This window comes from Mastomys coucha, unplaced genomic scaffold, assembly GCF_008632895.1.
Source record: "Mastomys coucha isolate ucsf_1 unplaced genomic scaffold, UCSF_Mcou_1 pScaffold22, whole genome shotgun sequence".
NCBI classification, from domain to species: domain Eukaryota; kingdom Metazoa; phylum Chordata; class Mammalia; order Rodentia; family Muridae; genus Mastomys; species Mastomys coucha.
The window spans coordinates 251,959,243-251,982,261 of NW_022196905.1; the positions used below are offsets into that span (position 1 = coordinate 251,959,243).

Genomic DNA, 23,019 nt, shown 5'->3' on the forward strand with positions numbered 1-23,019 from the left:
AAGCAATATTGGAGAGAAACAGTTTATTTGGCTTACAATTCTGAGATACAGTCTGTCATTTTAGGGAAATCAAGGCAGGGACCCACTTAAGCAGCTAATCACAACATACATGCTCAGCCAAGAGCCAAGAGGAACACATGCCACCATGCCCAGCTGCTTATTCCCTGCTCTCAGCCAGCTTTTTCCTCTTTTTAGAACTCCCACGTTGAGGGATAATGCCTCGATAGCTGGCCCTCTTGTATTAGCCATAAAGACACCCCAGCCCCACCCCCTGAGACATACTCATAAGCCAGCCTGATCTAGGTAACTCTTCAGTTGAGGCTTCTGCAGTGATTTGCCGTTGCGGCAAGTTGATAGTTTAACCAGCAAGGCAGGAGAGAAGGCTCAGTGGTTAAAGCACTTGGTTGCTTTCCCACGGGACCCAGATTTGGTTCCCAGCACCCACATTAGCACCTCACAAAGCCCTATGACTCTAGTTAGGGGCTCTGGGTCCTCTTCTGACCTCCGAGCACCAGACCCGTGGTGCATAGACATATATGCAGGTATTTATAAGATACAAAGTAAGCAGCCTATGGGATCTTTGCAGATATAACTACTTAGGGTGAGGTCGTACTGGCATAGGATAATTCATTGGTAAATATCCTTACACGAGAAAGGAACTGTGGGACACAGTGATACACAGCAGGGCATGTGATGGCAGCACAGAGGGGAGACCTACTTCCTGTCAGCAGCTGAGAAATGGAACACGTGATCAGCATGGAATCGTTTAGAGCTGTGAAGGAGAAAGTCCATAGGCAACAGGAGGAGACTGCTCCTAGATTATGTGTGTAGTGGAAAGCCACACAGCCACCCAAAAGAATAAGCTGATTACCAGTGTACCTTGTGAAGTGAGAAATAGAAGACCTGCTGCACATGGTGTCCTGTGTGTGGAGAGAGGTTGCATGTCTGGATGGGAATCAAGAGCTTATACCACTGAATGACTTCTAAGGAGAGGGACTGGGGAACTTGGGGTCTGAGGGGAAGGGATTTTCTTTTGATGGGGAAGCACTTCTGCATTCACTTTCTGGCTGTGGTCTGTATTTCTTTTCCATCCAGGTTCTTATGGAGAGGAGTAGGTCACTGGGGTTTTTTGAGCTTTCATCGCTGATTACAAGAATTTAGGGCATTTTTCCCCTCAGGGTGTTTGCTTGAATTTTTAAAGTAATATGGGCTCATGATAGAATATCTGTAGGAGCATGCATCATGAAAGAAAAATGCATTTGCTTGAACTGGGAGCCAAATATGGTCAGTCCATTGTAGTTCACTGACATGGGCTACAGGTCATTCTTTCTCTTATTTCCTTCTGTCTATTCAAACTCATGTTTGAAGACATTTACAATAGTCACGGAACTCAATCAGAGAGATCCACCTTTGTGTTTTTATATTTCAGTATTGGGTATTAAAAAGACACTCAGTGTAACTATGTTCACAATTATTCAGCCCCACACTTACAAGTGTATGTTCATAGGAGTTTTACACCCAACTCAGAGTTGAATATTACATTCTGTGCTTCAAGGAAGACCATTTTGTTTACTGGTGAGAATATCTCTTCACTCCTGGGGTAGTATCTTCTTGGCTCTTCCTCCATTGATTATTAATAGTTATCTGTAATTGTATGAATGGAGTTGGGTGGAGAAGTACTCACGCTAATTCCCAATAAGTGCCTAATTAATTACAGCGGTAATAAGGAGGGAGGGCTGTAATGTAACTGCCCGATATTCTTGAGGCCCATAGGTTAAGCCTAAGGAGTTAAACGGAGGTTCAGAAATGAAAGCCCACACAAGATAACTGTGAAGCCAAGCTGAGAGTTTAGAAAGGAAGAACAAAGCCACAAGTCACTCTTTTGGGCAAGGCAACAGTGAATAGCCCATTTTCCTGGTGGTTTTAAACAGTTTGAGGGGAGGGCAGAACTGGGTCAGACTGAGGTTCTGAGTCCTGCACTCTAGTTAGAGGCTCTACACCTGCTTCATGTGAGCCCCGAGGGATATGTGTACAAGTATTTATTATTGTAGGGTTTTTCCCCCAATTTCCCTACCTTGCATCTGTGCACATGCGCACATGTGTGTGTTTGTATGTGTGTTCGTGTGTATTGATTTCTAGTCCTCATGATGTTGAGCAGATTTCTAATAGCATCATTACCATGTTCATTTGTCCTTTGTATTAATTTGGATTAGAACTAAAAATGTCAAGATCTTGGTGCAATTCTAGGGTCTCTCTCCCTCCTTCCCTTCTCCTCTTCCTCCCTCTCCCTCTCCTACTCCCTCTATCCTCCCTCCCCCACTATACTTTCATAAGCAGTATTATGGTTGTCCAACAAGAGGCTCCTCACACCCACTTCTTTCTGCTTACAATGATTAGCAGCCCCTGGACTGGGCTTCAATGAGTAAAGGGCTTGCTGCCCAAATATAAAGACCTGAGTTCAGCTCCCTAGAACCCATGCCAAGTACAGCATGAGCACAACCCTTGCTGAGGGCAGTCTGTAACCCCAGCACAGAGTGAGCAGGAGTGAAGGTCAGAACTATATCAATAATGTACTCAGATTGACTGACCAGTCCAACTGACATGGCTAGCCCTACAGATAGTGAGACTATGTCATAAAAAAATACATTGGAGAGTGACTTCTAGAGAAGTTGACTTCTGCTCTATACATTTCCCCACATAAACCAATGCACTGCCACATACACATATGTACAACAACAACCACAACAACACCATACACAGACACACATTAAGTAAATATGTATTAAGAGCATGAGTAGCCATGTTTATATCCAATAATTCATTAGAATTCACAAGTTAGGGCTATAGTTATTTTAAAGAAATCAATATGAAATCTGTCTTCCCTGTTGCATTTATTGGAACCTCATCATGACTTTTCAATAGCAGTGGAGTCAAGAAGACATTCTCTCTTCTCACCCTGGGTTTGACAGAGGGAAGTTCAGGAATGTCCTTTATCCTCTTGTAGCAAAGCTGATTCATCCAGGATACACGTGATCCTTAAAAAACAGAGAATGGGTTCCCCAGACACCCTGCTGTGGCTGGAGACCTGGCCCTCAGCCCAGCCTTGGCCATAGCCCAGGAGTGTCTAAAGACTGCTAGCTGCTTTTCTACCTGGGTTTGTATCTGCCCTGGGTTTACCCATACTTCTGCTGGGTCCTGTAATTCTGGTTTTCATCTCTACAGGGCAGGCCACATCTCTGAATACGATGGAAGACTTGCTGGAGATGGTGAAAAAGCTATATAAAGGTCAGGTGTCCTGTGTCTGAGTCTCAGGTTTTGAGTCAGGCAAACAGAATTAGAACCTAAAAGCTTCATTTCACAACTTTAGAAACTCATCCTGATCCAGTTCTATTCTTTGAGCCAAAATAATAATAATAATAATAATAATAATAATAATAATAATATAAAGTCATAGCTAAAACTTCAAAATCTTAAAGAGGACAGAAAAATCTTTCTCCACTTATAGGGGCACATGGGCACACATGCACACACACACACACACACATCAGTCCATTCATCTTTCCACCCATTCATTAATCTATCATGTATCTGTTTATTCATTTTTATGTTCCACAGGCAAGCAGTAGTATTATTTTTCATTTTGTTTATTAATGCTGCAGCCTGAATCCAGGACCGCTGAGCTACTTCCCCACAAGAGCAGTTTTTAAATGGCCAAGTGTCATCTGGAGATTCTTTTAAAATAAACAACATCCACAGGTGTATATTTCCTGGCTCTCTAAAACCCACAAGTTGCAAAGGACAATACAGAGTATTTTGCTCTTGGCATTTTTGTTGAGAGGGAACCTGGGAGCCAGCTTATCCTGAGTGCCCATTTAAGTGCTGCAGCAAATACTAGGTCTGAAGTAAGACTTCCCCACCCCACCAGGCCATTCTCGGCTTCAATTGTTGTATCCACTGATTTGTTTTAATGAAATGGAACCTCTCCTCTCATATCACCTGCTCTAGCTCCCACAGTTCATTGTGGCTGTGGTCCGGACTAAAGCTTTATATAGAAACTGAAGGACTATATTTGTGTAGTGGCTTACCCTGACCATCTACAATGAAATAAAGTCCCTAGGCAATGGGGATTTCCAGTTGCTTTCAGCACCCTAGAGGACGTTCCCTCTTCTAGAAGTGTCTAGAAAGGGAGTCTGCCATCTTGAAAAGTCCAGGGCTAAGCTTATGACCCCCACCCCCCCTCAGCTTGCTTTAGGTGTTAGCAGTGAGACTCAGCCAATATAAAGCAGTCCCTTGAATCACAATGTCTGTGACTCGACTTTGATCCAGAACATGATGAGGCAGGAGGAAGGCTTCTCCTTATAGAGCTGTAAAATGGGCGGTGAGTTCAGAAGTGACTCTCTAAGAAGACATTGAAAACTCGCAAGGTGGCGCTTGTCACTGGAAAGCTCTGCTGTCTTCGTGACAGCTAGAGAACAGAGAGGCAGGAATGACAGCCTGTTATGCCTCCTTCAAAGAGTAGGGCCTGTGGGAAGTTTCCATCAGTTTCCACCACACTTAACTTGCAGCTGTAAGCCTCCACTATAGTCCTGGAGGACTTCCCCTCCAGGGCCCGCTGCTCCTTCCCCCTAGTTTACTCACCCTCTGTGATTTTGCATGTGGGCCTTACCCACTCCCACTGCAAGAGATTCATACTTGTTCCCTCTCCCTAGAATAGCTCCCACTCCACACACCCTCTCCCCAGTGTACCCTTTATTTGGGGGTCCTTCCATATCTCAAAAAAGCACCAATACCTGTCTGTTCCTTAACACCTACCCTGTGTCACCTTTGTAACTGGTACTGCCACCAGATTGACTCATGGCCATCTTCCCTACCCAGAATGCAAGCTCTGCAAGGGCCTAGGACCTGCTACAGATCCCAGCACAAAGCAGGTGCTCCGTAATAGCCTGTGGATGGTTAGCAGTAGAAACCCAGTCCCAGATTGCAGTCCTCTTTCCGCTGCCTGGGACAGACAAACACATGTCTTTTCTGGCTCAGTCTGCCTTCTTTCTTCAGAGGGAAGCCTGGAACCCCAGATTGAGGACCTGATCCATCGCATTAATGAGCTGCAGCAAGGTAAATTTGGGACCCTAGACTGGCCAGTTGATACCAGCAGCAAGGCGGTCCTCACACAATGCCTTCTTCCCCTCTTTGGTTTAGCAAAAAGATCCAGTGAGGAGCTGGGAGAGGCTCAAGCACTTCAGGAAGCCATGCATCAGGAACTAGACTCCTGTGAGTGGGGCCAAAAGGGTGATCCAGGGATCCCCTGTCTGCTGCTGGTGTTTCCAAATGTGACTTGGGGGGGGCCTTTGTCCAGGCTATGCTCTCGCCTGCAGTCCTCTTTTTAGCCTATACAATTCAGATGAGCCACTCCAGAATGCTATCGTTCAGCTCCCAGCTCAGATAGCCCCAACAGGCATACCTTGATGGTTTTATGTAAAATCAGAATCCTACCCCTTCCACACCCCTGTCTCTCTCTGTCTCTCCATCTCTCTCTCTCTCTCTGTGTGTATGTCTGTCTGTGTATCTGTCTCTCTACCTCCTCTGCTTTATTTCTTTCTTCAGAACCACATTTTTATCTACCTGACATGGTTTTTGCTTCTTTTTTTAGTTCACTCTTCCTTCCAGGACGAACATGTACTTTCTTTGGAGTGGTCCCTCCTTTGACTCTTGTTGGCACTTACATAGAACACAGATGTTGGGATAGGGGGAGAAAGGAATAGGATGGCCCCCGTGGGAGATGCTTATAAGTGTAAGAGAAAGCTACCTCCCGTCTCCCCTCTCTTCTGTGTGATTCTGCCTCTTGGATGAAGTTGCAGTGGGCAAAAGGGAGGTAACTTCTGGGGCCTGAGAGTGTCATCATGTTTTCCAGTGAATGAAGAGAAAGTACACCTAGATGAGGTCCTGGGCAAAAAGCAAGGTACTCATCATTCTTATTCTTCCCGTCACTTCATGAAGCTCCACCTCCTGAGCAGCCTCAGGATGCCCACTGAATGCTGGGTCCTGGGCTTTGCTCCACTCCCCGCTAACCCCCTGGCTACTCATGTGAAGGACGCACCAAGTCCTGAGAGTTCCCACCAAACTCCTAGGTGCTGTGGAGGCCCTAGACTCTGCCTCACCTTGTTCCCTCAAGGTCCCTCATCAGACCATCTTGTTTGCTTCCTCCACAGATGCTCTGTCAATTCTCCAGAAGCATCCCCAAGAGAAAGAAAGTGAGACTCCATGGTAAGAGTACTTCCCACCCCTCCCCAGCTCAAGGAGAAGGAGGCAAGGTCTAGTAAAATAAGTCATGGGTATATTGTTGAATTATATGTACCAATGTTCTGCATTCCTGAATGAAAGACACACATACAACCTTTATATTTTGATATGCTTTAATCACATTGATGGTTGGGTCACTTTCTAACCTTCATGTGGTTAATCCACCTCCTGTCAATAATTCCAAGTTATTGCTTATTAAGTTCTATGTTCTACCTTGGCTGCCCTGGACCAGGAGGGCTGACCATCTGGGCCACGCCCTCTTGGCTCCTTCACATGCAGGCTATGCCCCCCTGTCCTCATTCTTCTCAGGCATGGCATCTCTCCTCTCCTTCTCCTAGCATGGCTGATCTCTCTCTTCCTTCTCTGTTCCAAGCCCAGGTATCCTAAAAGTTCCTCCTCTGTCTGCCCTGTCCAGCTATTGGCTGCCAGCATCTTTATTTATCAATCAGAACCAACTGGAAGCAGGGTCCATCACTGTCTTACACATGGATATGCGGACTCCCTTGTGCAAACAATTTTGGGGACCCAACTATACAAGCAGCATTAGGCCAAACCCAGTACAATACATATTCCTTGCTTCCTTTCTATGAAACAGGCCATGAAGACCAGACAGTTCCATGACCATTAAGTGGTGGTGATAGAATAAATTAGACAACGTGTGACCAACTGCACCTTTAAACGTACAGTTTTCTTGCGAAGACACATTTGCAAGGACAACTGGATGGACAGGGCTGTGGTCCCACCGAAGAATTATGGATTACATATAACAAAAGAAAGGAAAGAGAAGCATTTTCAGAGAGAGTAGAGACTCAGGCAGAGCCTGGCTATGAATGATCTGTCTCCTCCCAGGAAACATACAAGTCCACTTGTCAGGATTCAGACCAAAGAAGCTAGGGTTATTTTTTAAGTTTGTGGTTTGGTGGGTGGCTACGTTGTGGGAGTGGGGCCTGCACGGTGAAGAGAGGAGGTGTTTACAGACCCATGAAGGGGAGCACTGGACAGGAACTGAAGGGTACATGGGAACCGGGGCACACAAGGCATCCCAGACCCGATTGTGCCAAGTGTGGGTTTTCATCACTGCGTGTCTCCACAGCTTGGATGCTAAACAACCAGAGGAGGGGCTGGAAGATCTGGCAAGTCAACACAAGGACCTCTGGGAGTTCCAGGTAAGCTTCTCCCCAGGCTTCAGTGTCTGCGTGTGGTCATTCTCTACCCCTGTTCAGGCCTGGTGCCCTGGGATAGACTGACTCTTCTCTTCCTGTCCCCCTTGGTCCTACAACTAGCCACCTTTCACTACCTCTCATACTTACTCATGGCTAATATCCTTCACTGGCTGTTGTCATAGCTTTTGGGGCTTTGGGTTTGCCTCAAAGAGGCCCATGGGACCCTCCAGAAAACCTTCATTCAGCTGCAGAAGGGAGCATCAGGCATCATCCCAGACAGGAGAGGGTAGTGGTACACCAAAGGACTGGGTAGGGAAATGTATACCACATCTGATCACATATGTTGAGCACATGAGTGAGGACAATATGCGGGTTAGTGTGTGCATTCTTGAGAAAGGCTGAACTGGAATATCTGGAGAACAATATATGGGGAGGGGAGGTTAGAATAGTTGTAAGAAATTGATTCTGAACAATAAGGGGGAGACACGGGAAACATTTGGTGCAGTGAATGTGTAACCCGTGCAGAAATTGCTGAGCTAAAAATACAAGTGACTGATCTAATGAAGGGAAGGATTTTTGTCAAAAGTGCAAAGGGGCATGAGCTGGAGGTGCCGTCAAGAGAGAGGAACAGAGAGACCAGCCTTTGTTTTTATAGGTCCTACAGCAGCGACTGGCCAAGGAGATCAGCACAATGGAGCACAGGAAAGATCAGCTGCTGGTAGAAAGTGAGGCTTGGGCAGTGATGGGGGGTGGGACCCGTGGCTTCAGGGGCCCACCTTGATGTCCCATCACTGCCTGCAGGAACTCTGCTGCAAGCCAGGTTGGAGGAGGTGGAGCAGCGGGTGCAGGAGGCCAGAGAGGCCCAGGACAGCCCAGGGAACCATGGGTAAGAGGAGGAGCATGGCCCTCAGCCTGGGTGTTAGATCTTCAGGCCTGCCTTGACTTTTCCTCCCTGGTGCCCTGGGCCACTGCTTGCTCTTTTCTCTGCTTTTCTCATAGGCTGAAGACAGAGCTGGAGGAAGTTGGGCGGCAGTCCCAGAGCAGCCCAGAAGCTCAGAATGACAGGGGGGAGGTAGGCACCTGGTGAACAAAGTTAGCAGAGAGAAATGAGACTGGGTGGAGGGTGGGTCTCAGAGGTCCCCTGGGAAGGGGGATTGGAGGGTTCCAAGCCTCTGGGACACACTGATAGAGCCACAAGGAACCAGCAGGTGTAAATAAGAGAGTGTCTAGGCGAAAGTATCTGAGGTTCTGACCCTGCGGCCCACTCCCACTAACCTTAGGCTGGCCGAGAGGAGCAGCATCATTTGGAGCCATCGGGAGAGTTGCCAAAGACAGGAACGCCCTGCTAAGCCTCGAGGACCCACCAGTGCTCACATTCCTTCAAGGACTACCAAGAAATAAAGATGATTCCAAGAGTCTCCTGAGTCTGTGCATATCAAGTTGCGGGAAGTAAAGAGGAAGCCACGAGGTGGGGAGGTGTCCACATATCTCTGGGTAGAGCATCAGCTGGACGTCACTCATCAGCTGGACCACAGACTTGTACCAGATGCTCAATAAATGTTCCTGACCAGTCCAGTGAGTGAGTGTCAGATGAGAAGGGTTCATGAATCTCCCTGGCCACACCCAGGGGTGGAAAAGCATCCATCAGTAGAGACACAGGCAGGCACTCCTGTGGTCCAGAGAAGTCCTAGCCTCCCCAAGTATGAGTGTCCCCTGTAGGGTCCTTGACATCTCAGGCCTGCCCCTCTCTCCTCTCTGATGCTCACTCTCATAGCTGGGTTCTTGTCCCACAGAGACCTTCCTTCCCTTGCCATCCAGACCTCCAGGCCAACACTCTCTCAGAGCAAGGTTTCATCCACTAGGTCTCCCGGCGACTTTGGCAGTCACCACAGAGGTGTTAATATATATTAGACCTGAGGTATAAAGAAAGCAACTGTGAAAGAAAGGACAGGATTCAGAGGAGGGCAGTCAGTCGGGGAAGTGCTGAGAACACAGCCCGAGCAGCCACTGGAAGGGTGAGGCCAGGAGAGTGGGCTCCCATAGAAGCAGGGCAAGGACATATTAGTAATTTCTTGTTCTGTGATAAAAGGCCATGACTAAGGCACTGCGGTGGTTTGAATATGGTTGGTCCATAGGGAATGGCACTATTAGGAGGTGTGGCCTTGTTTGAGTGGGTGTGGCCTTGTTAGAGGAAGTATGTCACTGTGGGGGTGGGCTTTGATACTTCCTCCTAGCCACGTGGAAGACAGTCATCTGTTTGCCTTTGAAACAAGATGCAGAACTCTCAGCTCCACCAGCCCCATGCCTGCCTGGATACTGCCAATGCTTCCTGCCATGATGATAAGAGACTCAGAACCTGTAAGCCAGCCCCAGTTAAATGTTATCCTTTATAAGAGTTGCCTTGGTCATGGTGTCTCTTTACAGCAATAGAAACCCTAACAAGGCAGGCACCGTATAGAAGAACCATTGTAGAGGTCTGGCACCCATAACAGCAGGGGCACAGGGACAGCAGGCGGCTGAGAGATCACATTTCCACCCACATGTAGGAAGTAAAGAATGAACTGGAAGTGTGGCCCAGGCCGTGCCCTTTCAAAGCTAACCATCAATGATATGCTTCCTCCAGTAGGGCTGTAGTACCTAAAAGTCCCATAACCTTCCCAAACCCACCACAGGGGATAATGTGTCCCTCTTCAGAGACTGGTCACCTTAGTGAAAAGAACCTGGGACTGGACTGTCTCACTTACATCCCCGCCTCTGCTATGTAAAAGCTCTCTGGCTTTGGGTTAATGGCTCCTCTCTGCCTCAACTTCCTCATCTGCAAGACACTGCTAATGTCTGGAGGACCTAGTCCAACAATCTCACTCTAGGAGTCAGGACCTCTGTGGGGGTTGCATATCAGATATTTACATTACAGTTTATAACAGCAGAATTACAATTATGAAGTAGCAACAAAAATAGTTTTATGGTTCCTCCACAACGTGAGGAACTGTATCAAAGGGTCCCAGCATTAGGAAGATTGAGAACCACTGAGCTAGACTGATAACACATAGGAAGTGCTTATAAAATTTTTCAGAGAACTGTAAAGGTGGAGGAGGTGCTAGCCATCATTATTATGAAGACCTTTCATATCATGTAGCCAACCTCTGCAGTCTCCCTATACAAGAAGTGACCTGTGAATTAAACCAAATCCACAGGAGAACAGGAATTCCTGCTGTCCAATCCAAGTCATCCTGAGTTCATGCATTTCACCCTTGCTATCCCCCACCCCATCTCCTTAGTGAATGTAAGGACCCATTTCATTTTTCAAAGAATAAGCAGAACACCAGAGGCTAGATAACTTCATAAAGACAGAGGTTTATTTCAGTTCATGGTCCTAGAGGTACAAGGTTGAGAAGCCATGTCTGGTGATGGCTTTCTTGCAGCAAACTCTGAAGGTGATGGGACTTAAGGTAACTGGAGACACAAAGCATACCAGTGTGTCACTTCCAGTCTCTTCCTGTTCTTATAAAGTATCAGAGTTCAAGCACGGGGGCCCCACCCTAACAATCTGGGAATCTCAGTTATTTTCCAAAAGCAGGGGCCCTGAGCACCGTAGTCCTATGAAGCATCCATCTTCTTTCTCCTTCGTGAAGGTGATTAAATCTTAGTCACAAAGGAAAAAACACGGCATGTATTCACTGATAAGTGGATATTAGCCCAAAAGTTTGGAATACGCGAGATTCAGTTCACAGATCATATGAAGCCTAAGAAGAAGGAAGACCAAAATGTGGATGCTTCAGTGCTTTTTAGAAGGGTGAACAAAATACTCAACAGGAGGAAATATGGAGACAAAGTATGGAGCAGAGACTGAAGGAAAGGCCATCCAGAGACTGTCCTACCTGGGGATCCATCCCATATACAGCTACCAAACCTGGACATTATGGTGGATGCCAGGAAGTGCTTGTTGATGGAAACCTGATATGGCTGTCTCCTGAGAGGTTCTGCCAGAGCCTGACAGAGGGGGAAGCTCACAGCCAACCATTGGACTGAGCTGAGGGTCCCTGATAGAGGAGTTGGAGAAGGGACTGAAGGAGCTGAGAGGGTTTGCAACCCCATGGAGGGAGCAACAGTGTCAATAGACCAGACCCCCGGAGCTCCCAGGGACTAGAACACCAACCAGAGAGTACACATGAAGTGACCCATAGCACTGGCCACATATGTGGCAGAGAATGGCCTTGGGGGGAGAGGCTCTTGGGCCCTTGGGCCTGAGGGTGTTCGATGCCCCAGTATAGGAGAATACCAGGGCAGGAGGGAGGATGGGAGTGGGTAGGTGGAGGAGCACCCTCATGGAGGCAGAGGGAAGGGGATGGGATAGGGGGTTTCTGAACAGGAGACCTGGAAAGGGGAAAACATTTGAAATGTAGATAAAGAAAATATCCAAACCAAAAAAAAAGTTTTTTTTAATATAACAATTAAATGGAGCTTGTTTATTTGGCAGTGCTGGGAATGGAACCTACAGTGTTTAGTGTACCAGGTAAGCTACCCCTGAGCTACATCCCCAGTCCCAACAGGGACAAATTTCATCTCATAAGAACTTGGAGGACTCTCCAACCATAACAGGAGCATTGAACTATCCCAACTCTAACAGTTCAACCTGCCTTGAGCACCCACCAGACTCCAGCACTTTGCTAGTTCCAGAGAAAGTTCTAGAAAACACTGCTCCCACAGGTTTTGTCACCATAGAGCTTAGAGTCTCAGCTGGAGGAAGTGTGCTTAGTACTCTGAGGGTGTCAGTGGGGGAAGTACCTTGTCAGTAGTTGGGCACTTCCCTCATGACTCAGTTCTGTGTGACCTTGCCCAGGAAACAGTGAAACCAAAACCCTCTGCCCACCCAGGAGACTTCCACACAAAATGTGGCCAAGAAGACAGCTTCCTCACTACCCACTCTTTAAGTCAGTGTGTGGTGTCACGCCCGGGCAGTCTGCTAAAGAGATCACAAAGATGGAAATGTTGAAAAGATTTGTATGTAGAGACAGGGGCGATGTTCTCCCCTGTGGAAGCCCGCAGCTATAACTGAAGCACTGGGGAGGCAGAACTTCTATCAAAAGAAAATGTAGGCTGTGTAGCAGGCTCTGTAGATGACTTTAAAAGGCAGGGCCTGGGAGAATTAGGCATAATATTTCCAATTGCCATTTGTCCTTAGAACTGTGAGCGAGTCATTTCCTTCTAGCGCCCCTCCCCTCCCCCTTTCTATATATAAAGAGACAAGAAATGCATGAGTGCTCACCATTGTTAGATACCCAATCTTAGGCCTGACCAGGGCTGTCTGAAGCTCAGCTGACTTGTTAACTTTGGCCTCATTCCCCCTCCTCCTGCGGTTGTGTTAGGGAGTCCACGTGTTCTTTATTACACTGATCCCAAACCCAGCATATCCACATCTGGTGCCCATAGTAACACCTTATGATTGACACCAGAGTCATAGCAATAAACTCCCCGTTTTTCTGGTGTTGTCTTTGAATTATCCACTCCAAAGCTGCCTGGGAAAGTAGAAAGGGAAAAGCCAGGACCACAATCCTAATACCAGGGTAAGTCTTCACAGACCCTTCATCTTCTGTTCTCCTCCTGCTGCTTCTGTTCTCCAAACCTCCCACCTCTACTTGTAACCTCTTTAGGACTTAGTAGACCTTACACTACAGCAAAGAAATATCTTTAAAGATATCCCATAAACATCTTCCAACAGTTCCCATGCCCAGGAAGGGATAAAATTCATATTTACTCTACTAAGACTCCCTAAAGCCAAACAAAGAAACTGTAGTGTTATCCATCAGTAGAAAATCTGAGCAAGATGCCAGCCATCCCAAGCGTATTTGTGTTCATGGACACGTTCTACAAACCACTAATTTTTAAGTCAGGTTGCAGGCTGAGGTCAGCGGCAGTTCCATGAGGATAGGGATGCCCAGAATCGCCTTCAAAAGGCATGATTCCGTCCCTTTATAGCTATCCCAGCTATGACCGGATTGACTTTAAAATTTTCCAGTAGATGATGTGCACTTGGCCTTGCAGAACACTTACTCAGAAATAAGGAACAGTATTGATCGAGGTCAAGCTCCAGGAAAAGTGATATCAGAACTCCCTGCATCAGCAGCACCTGGGGACTGGCCAGGAAGTCAGGAAGCTGGCTCCTATCCCAGACCTACTGAGGGGTACACTCCAGGTGGACACGGTGATCGATCTGAGTTTCACAAGCCCACCGGGTGGCTCTAATGTCCACATTTGCCAACTGAACTGTGGCAGAAAAGAGCTTCTGGCTTTTCCTGTTCATTTGTATCCTCATGGTACAGTTTTTCAAAACACCGCTATTGGAGCCAGACATGCCTGACTCAAGCCAGGGCCCCTCTTATTGAAAAGTGCCATTCCAGAGAGTAGTCACAGTGGCACGTGCATGTAATGCTATCTCTTGGAAAGCTGAGACAGGAGATTGAAAGTCTAAAGCCACGCTGAACATAGAGACAGGTTTCCTGTGCGAGGAAGAACTGGTTAGTTGTCAGGTGAGATCTTAGGCCACGGGCCAGTAAGGAACTGTTCTGATACACATTCTATAAACATGTCTCAAAAAACAAAGTGCAATCCAAGAAAAATTATTTACATCTATAATCTTCACCACAACTATAAACCAGAAACTAAAATAATAATCTTAGTAGAGTTATGTGAAATGTCAGCTTCCTTTGCCTCTTTTTAAAAAGCTTTATTTAATGAGCTCCGCATGTATAATATACAGTATCTATAATATAGATTCTATACCCTCCCATTCTTTTCTGCCCCCTAAAAATTGATTATTGTTACATGTATAAACACATTCATGACTACTCTCTGTGTGTGTTTATGTATGTATGTATGTACGTGTGATGCTGAACATACTCAGTCCATTTAGGATTGCTCATCTGTAATGTGTCCAGGGATGACCACTTGTATTGGACATTTGATGTGGAAACTTACCTGTGGAAGAAACTACCTCTTTCTCTCAGCAGCGATTGGCCACCTATAGCTCTTCATCCATGGGTATAACCATGTGGAATTCCCCCTATGTACATTGGTATGTCAGCTGGTGTTTTCTGTGTCTTGTTTATGCAGGCACATTTGTGAAGGTTTTATGCACGCATTTTGATCAAAATGCTGAGACTAGAGAACTATAAGGGTACCCAAGCCCAGCTGATAAATCCATCTGCAACACAGCCTTTCTCCCCATAAAGGAAATAAAAAGTACATGCTTTGGTGTGAGTCATAGGCATATCTATGTTTCAACCTAATCCCAGTTATAAACATATACCTCTGTCAAATGGGATTCTTTTTCTAGATAAGGTGCTCACTATACATCCCTAGTGGGCCTAGAACTTGCTGTGTATACCACTCCTGCCTTGAATTCATAAAGAGCCAGTGGCTTCTGCATGATGATTGCCAGGATTAACGGACTGGCTGTTTCACAACACCGCAGCAATATAGTTTTTGTGTGCATAACTTGGATTAGTGTGGGGCAAACGTCACGATGCTCTGTGTGGGCCAGGTGACACCTAAATCACTTATATAGGGTGTTACTCTTCTTTCAAAATGTTAAGAAATAAATCTGCATTTTGAGTTAAGATGCCTGAAACACACCTTTAATCTTCAAATATCCCCCTTTAAATAAAACCTTAAGGAAGCAGCTATTTTCTCTAAGAATAATTTATTTGATTTATTTTCCTTCTATTTATTTTTTTTTTTGTGCTTTACCTCCAAAGACAATTCACTTTAGGTAGCCATATTTGGCAAAAGCATTCTTTTTTAATAAATTATTTTAAAAATGAGTTTCTTGAAAGTAATATCTAAAATAAAATGAGTGAGGTTAACAAGGGCTGACGCGGAAGTCAGTATTTCCTATACTTCCGAAGGCTGAATAGAAGCCACAGCCTTCGGTTGTCAACAGTCACACAGAAATGAGGATAAGTCTACGGGAACTGTGAACACAGGACAGAACTGATCCTATCATCGGATAGATGTGAATGACTCATACAAGTCTTAAAGATTCACTGTGTATGATGAAAGCATGGGCATTTCTGTGAAGGAGGTACAGTGCTTAAATGACATCAAGCATTCATTTTTTTTGGTGCATAAGTGTGTGCTCCTTTATGTGCACATATGTAGGCAGGCACATGACCTGGGGAAGTCAGATGTCAGAGGTTGACCTTGATGTCGTTTATCAGATGTTGGTCTTTGAAACAAGATCTTCCTGGGACCAGGGGCTCACCTATTAGGCTAAGCTAGCTGACCAGCAAGCACGAGGGATCCTCTTGGCTTTGCTTTCCTAGCATTAAGATCACCAGCGCATACCATCCTACCTAGCTTTTTACATGGGTTATAGTTATTAAACTTGGGTCTTCATGTTTGTACATCAAAACCTCTACTGCCTGATCCATCTCCCCAGCTTCCCTTTATAACTATATTTAACTATCTGTGTATATACTATGTGTTAGTTTGAGAATGTATGTCCCCCATAGATTCATGTGTTTGAATGCTTGGCTCATAGGGAGTTGCACTATTAGGAGATGTGGCCTTGTTGGAGTAGGTGTTGCCTTAGAAGTGTGTCAGGTAGTGGTGGAGTCTGAGGTTTCCCATGCTCAAGCTATGCCCAGTGTGACACACAGTCTCCTTCTGCCTGTGGATTAAGATGTAGAACTCTCAACTTCTCTAGCACCATGTCTGTCTGCATGCGGCCATGTTTTCCCCCCTGGCAGTAATGAAATAAACCTTTGAACTATAAACCCTTCCCAGTTAAATGTTTTTCTTTATAAGAGTTGTTGTGGTCATGGTGTCTCTTCACAGCAATAAAACCCTAACTAAGACTCACTGATAGAATTCTAATATTCAAGATGAACATACTGTATACTGCTGGTATATCTCTGCTTGGGCATTTTATAGGATATAGATAAACTCACTCTGAGTTAACTATTCACAAAATGGGCTTTTCCCCTCCATGAGGAAATGGAGACATTAAGGTCTGAGAAGCTAGATACTTCCAGAAGTTCCACAGCTAAGATGCCATGAGAGTCTAGATCTATTAATCTTCTCCATTGTTGTGCATTCTTCCAAACCCTGCTTTCTTCCAGCTCTGAGTTTCCATTTCTTCATGGGTTATGACCTAGACAGAAACCACCAGAGTACATTCCATCTAGGCATGTATGCTTCATATGGCTTCTAGTTGAAGTCACCAGCAGCCGCATGGGAGAGAGTCCATTGCTAATCCAAGTCCCTCCCCACCAACACTCAACAGAGACTATGTGCTGAGGCACCCACACATTCCTCCCACAAATCCAGCAGGTAGTAGACACTGTACTATACTATCCCATCCCACTTTTGAAATGCAGTATTATACTGAGCTGGCTTAAAATCCTACAATTTTCCTGGGGCAGCCCACATGCAGTGTGGCTGTTGTCTTGACAGTATAAATGAACCCTTGAGATGGGATGTAGACCCCTGACCTTGACTGAGTTTGGAGCAATTAAGAAGAAATCTCTAAAACTGCCTAGGAGGTTGGGTTGGCTGCTGCCTTCATTGAAGCCTCTCCCACTGCCCAGTTCTGTGTCCTTTCTTTCCAGAGGAGTTGATCCCAGGATCTTTATGATGGCCAATCTCAACTGGGAACTTGAGGACAGATTCTAAAATTGTCATGGAAACAAACCTCTGGGGAGATCTGTGGAGAATTATCTAGATTAATTAAGGTAGGAAGACCCTCCCTAAGTGTTTGTGGGTTCCCTGATGGCATAAATAGACTGCCGCTGAGTACTGGCATGAAGGGGTAGTAGGCTGTTCTGGGCACGCTCTGGTTTCTTATATTCTTACACCGGAGCCCCCAATTGGGGAAGGACAGATCCAGTCTTCCCCTGGCAGTTAGCTTTTTATGTTCATCTCGATACTACCTGTCACAGTACCAACAACTCCTTGTTCCCAGTTTTCTTTCTTTCTTTCTTTCTTTCTTTCTTTCTTTCTTTCTTTCTTTCTTTCTCTTTTTTCTTTTTCTTTTTCTTTTTCTTTTTTTTTTTTGTAACCGAGAAAACTGAATCCCAGAGAGATTTTATCTTCTATCTTACGCCAGTAACAGAACAGAGAAAGCCAGCAAGGTCCACCTGGGTCTAAAAGCTATGCATCTTGTACTATCCCATGGGAGTCTGTTCTAGAGGGTGACCTTTAACCGATTTCAATTGTTTATAAACCTCTAGGGCTTTGGATCAGAGCGAAATTGGGAAACAGTTATTGGAATGGGCTAGTGCTAGCCACGCTGTAAAACTAGCCAGGAGACGGAGCATGGCTGTCGGTGTCTAACAAACCCTACAGTATCCATTTCAATTTTCAAGATGGGTCGGTGGCTCTTTACCTTTGCGACATGAATGACTTTTAAAACACCAAACGCTCATTTCCAGAAGATCCCACAAATGACTGGCTTTCCATCAGCCTTCCTGCTTGGCTGGTTATTTTGCTGGTGTAGATCTGCATTAGCATGGATTCCTACACCTTTTCAAGCCTCTCGCCCGTCTTTCTTACCTTGCTTCACATCACAAAGGCATGAATTTACATTTCAATTACAAGTCACAATTACTCAATCACGTGACTGCCCCCTCCTACCTGCCGAGTGAGCTTCTCACATCCACCTCCTTGTCACCTTCCTCTTCCTGCCACCAGCTCCCCAGACTGTCCTTGCCACTTGTTTGGCTTCTCTAAGAATCTAAGTTCTCACTCTGACTGACTCTAGTCTTATCAAATGCCCATTCATCAACCACAATGTGGTCAGAAATCATTAACTTATACACTTTATCACATTGGCGATTTCCTATGAACCACAAGGTTAAGCCCCAAGCCCTTGTTCCAGACAACCAGGCCTTCCCACTAGTCTTACGCAAGCATGCCTTTGTAGTGCTGCCAGTCACCTCCCGGCTCCCCACCCCCACCTCTCACTGCTCACCCGAATCCCGGCCGCCCACCTCCAAATCTCCCAAGGCAGAAACTGGTTTTTATTTGTGCTTACTTTGGATAAGGTACTCTAGACATCTTACAATTTTTTATTTGTTTGTCTTATTGGAGACAAGGTCTTTCTATATAGCCCTGCCATTTCCCCTTGGGATATCCAGGCATCATTGAGCAGTGGGCTGGACCGGAAGGAGTGAAGCTTAGCTGGGTGGGTGGGTGGGTGGGTTAGGCAGGATCTTGGCTGGCATGAATGGGGCGGGGAGGAGGAGCGGGAGATGTAGAAGAGAAATGGAACATACCCTTATTTGGAGAGTTTTTAGGGTGTGGGTAGGGGTTTTCGGGGTGAGTGTACATTATTGGCTGGTGCTGGGTGCTGAGAATGCTTCCTTTGCATGAAGAGGAATTCCAGGTGCTTGCTGGGCACGAGTCCTTATAAAGAAAGAGGAAGTTTAACCTGTAATCTGGCCACCAGGCTACTTGACTACCTCAAGAGGGGCAGAGGTGGTGGTTGTATGCCAGGACATGCAGGCCCAGGGCAGGGAGAAAACAGTCCTATTCCTGCTGGTCTCAGGATGAGACTTTTGGAATTTGGATGACTTTCCAGCCCTACATAGCCCCAGCTGGCCTGGCATGTGTTATTTAGGGCAAGCTGGCCTTGCATTTATAGCAACTCCCCCTATTTCAACCTCGGGAGTGCTAAAGTTAGGTGTACCCCTTCATAACTGGCCTCTTACAATTTTTTTTTAATTGACGCATAAAACTTATCCGAATAGTGGTGTGTCATGTCACATGGTGTTTGGATGCCTATATACACTGTATGATGTTGAAATCCTGACAAATCTGTCTATCTGTCTGTGTCCCCAGTCAGTTCTTCACAGGGAAAACCAATTCTAAACCCTTTCAGTTCAGTAGATGCCTCGACCAGATTGGCCTACGGTCGCAGCTGTGGAGCAGTTTCATAATTAATGACTGGTGTGGGAGAGTCCAGTTCATTGTGGGTGGTGCCACACCTGGGCAGGTGGCCTTGAGTTGTGTAAGAAGCCAAACTCAGCAAGCAATAAAAAGCAAGCCAGTGAGCAGCATTCCCGGCAGCTTCTGCATTAGCTCCTGCCTCCCAGTTCCTGCCTTGAGTACTTGCTCTGGTTTTTCTCAGTAACAGAGTTTTAAGATGAAATAAACTCTTTCTTCCACAAGTTGCTTTTGGTCATGGTGGTTTATCCTACGAATAGAAATGCTAACTAACATAACATTTTATTCTAAAATACATGTCCATTTGCTTTTTCTTTCCCCCATTTAAAATTTTAATTAAAGTATAATTATATTACTTTCCCTTTCCTCCCCATCCTCATTCCCTGCCAAATGTCTTCTCTACTCCTTTCCAAATTCTCGGCCTCTTCTTCAATACGTGTGTGTGTGTGTGTGTGTGTGTGTGTGTGTGTGTGTGTGTGTGTGTAAAATTTGTTTTAATGTGTACATAACATGTAAAAAAATTAGTTTTGGGTAAAAACTTCCTTTTACCCTTTCTACAATGACAATATCTGTTGTGATCATAAAAAGAGAAAGAGCTATAAGATTATGTTCTGGCGAGGTGTGGGGGAAGGCGGTGCCTCCGTGGGCAGGCCCATGCCGAGGCATCCCTTCCCCCTGAGGAACCAGACACACACAGATATAGTATAGAATAGAGTTTATTTAGGGCATGGGGAGGGGAGTTAAGCAGAGGCAGAGAAAGGCAGAGAGAAGGAAAGAGTAGAGAAGTAGGGGCTGGCCATGACCACATGGAGAAAGGGGGGAAGGGAGTTGGATAGAGAGGGGGAATAAGGAGGCAAGAGGCAAGGGAGAGAAGCAGGAGTGAGAGAGAGGAGAGGGCAAGCAGCCCCTTTTATAGGTCCAGGCCTACCTGGCCATTGCCAGGTAACCATGGGGAGCATACCTGGCTGCTGCCAGGTATCTGTGGGGGTGGAGCTTATACAGAATGCTAACAATATCATCTATAACATTGATCTTTCAGAATGTCAAATGCCTCAGAAAGGTGTTTCAAAGATCAGAGAACTATGAACAGAAAGGTTAGCCTGGTATATGGATGGCAATGTTGTGTAATCTTCCCTAGGGCATATAGACAAACATCTCTTCATTGAGGATAGAACACTGTCAGTAGACCAAAGATTGCACCCAAGCCCACCGGAGTAAAGTAACACATTTCCTAGGCTCACTTAGAACAGCAGGGGTGACGTAAGGCAGCTGCATCATTGAAAAGCCTGCCCTAGCATGAGTGAAAGATGCTCCCCAGAGCTGTACAGCTTTCAGACAGCTCTCTAGTAGAGTCTCGTCTCACCTCTGCAGTTGTTACTGCTTCTACAACCAGGAGAAGGACTTGTGACTCATTTTCTGAGGAAAGAGCTGCTCACTTTGTGACCTGGAAACTCTGTGGCCATTAGAAGTTCATCTTCCAAACTGGTTTGGAGATAGGGGTCCCATAGACTCAGCCCTGGAGGTTTCTAGACTTTAGTAACATCAGATACCGTGGATGTTGCTAAGCATAACTGTACCCAGGAGATGGCAGCATCTGCCCAGAGACACCAACTCCTTCTAAATAACTCAGGATGCCACGCACTATGCTTAGAGAACAGCAGAGGGCGCCAAGGGTTCACTGTTGGGTGTGAAAGAGCCGGTTTAGTGGGTCTTGTAGGACCATCCTTGTGTTTGTGGCTTTCAACACCAGCATTACTGTTCCACATGTGCATGCTACAAAGTTGCCGAGGAGTGGGAGTGGGGTCGCAGCAGAGAGATAGACACTGTGACAGGGAGAGAGCCAAAGACACCTTACATTTGCTTTTGCATTGCAGTAGTTACACAGAGAAAGCTTTTGCATTAAATACTTGTTTCTATCTAAAACTTGTTTTATTTTTAATTGTGTGCCTAGGTCTATGCTTGCGTATGTGCACATAAGTACAGGTGTTTGCGGAGGACAGAGGAGAACATTCGATACCTAGAACTGGAGGTATAGACATTTACAAACTTCCTGCCATGGCTGCTGGGAACCAAATTTGGGTCTTAGGCAGGAACAGTAGGCACCCTTACCTAGCAATACCCCTTCCCAGTCCTCCATGCTGTGAGCACTGAGAGTAAAAGTTGAGCAGCAGTTGTCTCCATAGGAACCAAGAAACAACAAACTAGGACCAATCCCTATCACCTATGTCCCTATCACCATGGACCCTGATAGTGCATCAAATGAGCTTGTATTGATCCAAGTCAATGTAGATAGATAAATTGACACCACAGGAAAATACCTTCATTTCCTTACACTTTGATAAGTTGAGTTTTGATGTTACCTTTTAGGCACTTTTGTTTGTTTGGTTGGTTTTAAATAAAATTATACACAGAACAGAAAAGAAGATTCACTCTTCCAGCTGTGGGCTTGATGTGTTTGCATAGCAGGTGTGAGGCCCTGGTTTGGATTCCCAACATCATAAAAGATCAAAAAAATCTAATCTCCCATTTGCCCGGTCCCCAAGCCTGTATTTGTCCTATAACTCTGGCTTCCCTTACAACATGAGAGAATGTTCAGTGATCGGAAAGGAATTTAGTGTCGTTTGTAATTTGTTTTTCTTTTCTAAATAGAATACCCTTGAGTCAAAAAAAAAAAAAAAAAAAAACTTTCCCAAGTGCCGAACAAAAATTTTTATGCTAAAGGCAAGTTCTAGTGAAGTCGAATGAAATGCGGAATTCTGGCTCGATGAAATTCTCAGGAGCCTTGCATAGCATAGTTTAAAAAAAAAACAATATATAAAAGGCTCAATTATTTACATTTTAGAACAAATAAATTGGCAGTGGTTGTTGCTTACAGTGTTAACACATCCTCAGGTTGGGTGAGATGGCAGCAGATATAAGTCTCTTCTTCAGGCAGGCTGTTGCTGGACACAAGACCAGTGTAAATCAGCAAAATGAAGCTACCTAGTAAGTCAGTGTGAGTTCCACATGGCCTCAATCAAGGCGTCGGGTTCTAAGCTGCAGATGCAATCAGTTGTTTCTGCCCCGCCGTGGTCAGACCACTGTTAGCGCTAAGCTTCGGTGGCAGTCTTCTGGAAATTTGTTTTGGCAACTGGAAATGTGTCAGAAGAGCAGCAGGCTGAGACTCCAGGGCCCCATAAGCTGACGGAGCATAAGACTCCAGCTGTTCCCTACAGTGTAGGCTGAGGAGGGGTGATTGTAGGAGGGCAGGCATCTTGTACCCCTACTCTGATACGCAGGGGAAGGCTTGATCAGACACAGACCTATGGACACAGAGGCAGAGCAGATCCCATGTATCAACAGTTCTCAACCTGTGAGGATCATGACCCCCGTGGGAGTCACACATCAGATATCAGATATCATCATTACGATTTGTAACAGTAGCCACATCTCAGTTATACATTAGCAGTGGAATCACTTTATAGTTGTGTGTGGGGGAGGTCATCGCAGCATGGGGATGCAGCATTAAGAAGGTCTAGGACACCTTACATCCAGAGCAGGAACCCATCATCAAGTTGGTGTCCTGACAAGAGGGTTGATGGAGCCTTGGTGGGCTGATGACCTGCATACCTAACAG

At 45.7% G+C, this 23,019-nt stretch overlaps 1 protein-coding gene and 1 long non-coding RNA gene across 2 annotated transcripts in view; one reads left to right on the forward strand and one right to left on the reverse strand.

The window, feature by feature from the left end:
• Positions 1-9,027, forward strand: part of Syce1l (synaptonemal complex central element protein 1 like) — an 11,989-nt gene extending 2,962 nt beyond the window's left edge. Inside the window, exons 2-11 of the mRNA XM_031341498.1 lie at positions 3,223-3,285; positions 5,053-5,112; positions 5,197-5,268; positions 5,909-5,956; positions 6,207-6,261; positions 7,391-7,463; positions 8,116-8,185; positions 8,262-8,346; positions 8,460-8,532; positions 8,741-9,027. Coding sequence (XP_031197358.1) covers positions 3,223-3,285; positions 5,053-5,112; positions 5,197-5,268; positions 5,909-5,956; positions 6,207-6,261; positions 7,391-7,463; positions 8,116-8,185; positions 8,262-8,346; positions 8,460-8,532; positions 8,741-8,809 — 668 coding nt within the window. The 3' untranslated portion in view covers positions 8,810-9,027. The remainder of the gene's footprint in view (positions 1-3,222; positions 3,286-5,052; positions 5,113-5,196; positions 5,269-5,908; positions 5,957-6,206; positions 6,262-7,390; positions 7,464-8,115; positions 8,186-8,261; positions 8,347-8,459; positions 8,533-8,740) is intronic.
• Positions 9,028-16,509: 7,482 nt separating this feature from the next.
• Positions 16,510-17,952, reverse strand: LOC116068064. The gene is made up of 2 exons (XR_004109425.1): positions 17,845-17,952; positions 16,510-16,611 (listed from the first exon to the last, which is right to left on the reverse strand). It is a non-coding gene; the product is annotated as an uncharacterized LOC116068064 (long non-coding RNA).
• Between the last annotated feature and the right edge of the window lie 5,067 nt (positions 17,953-23,019).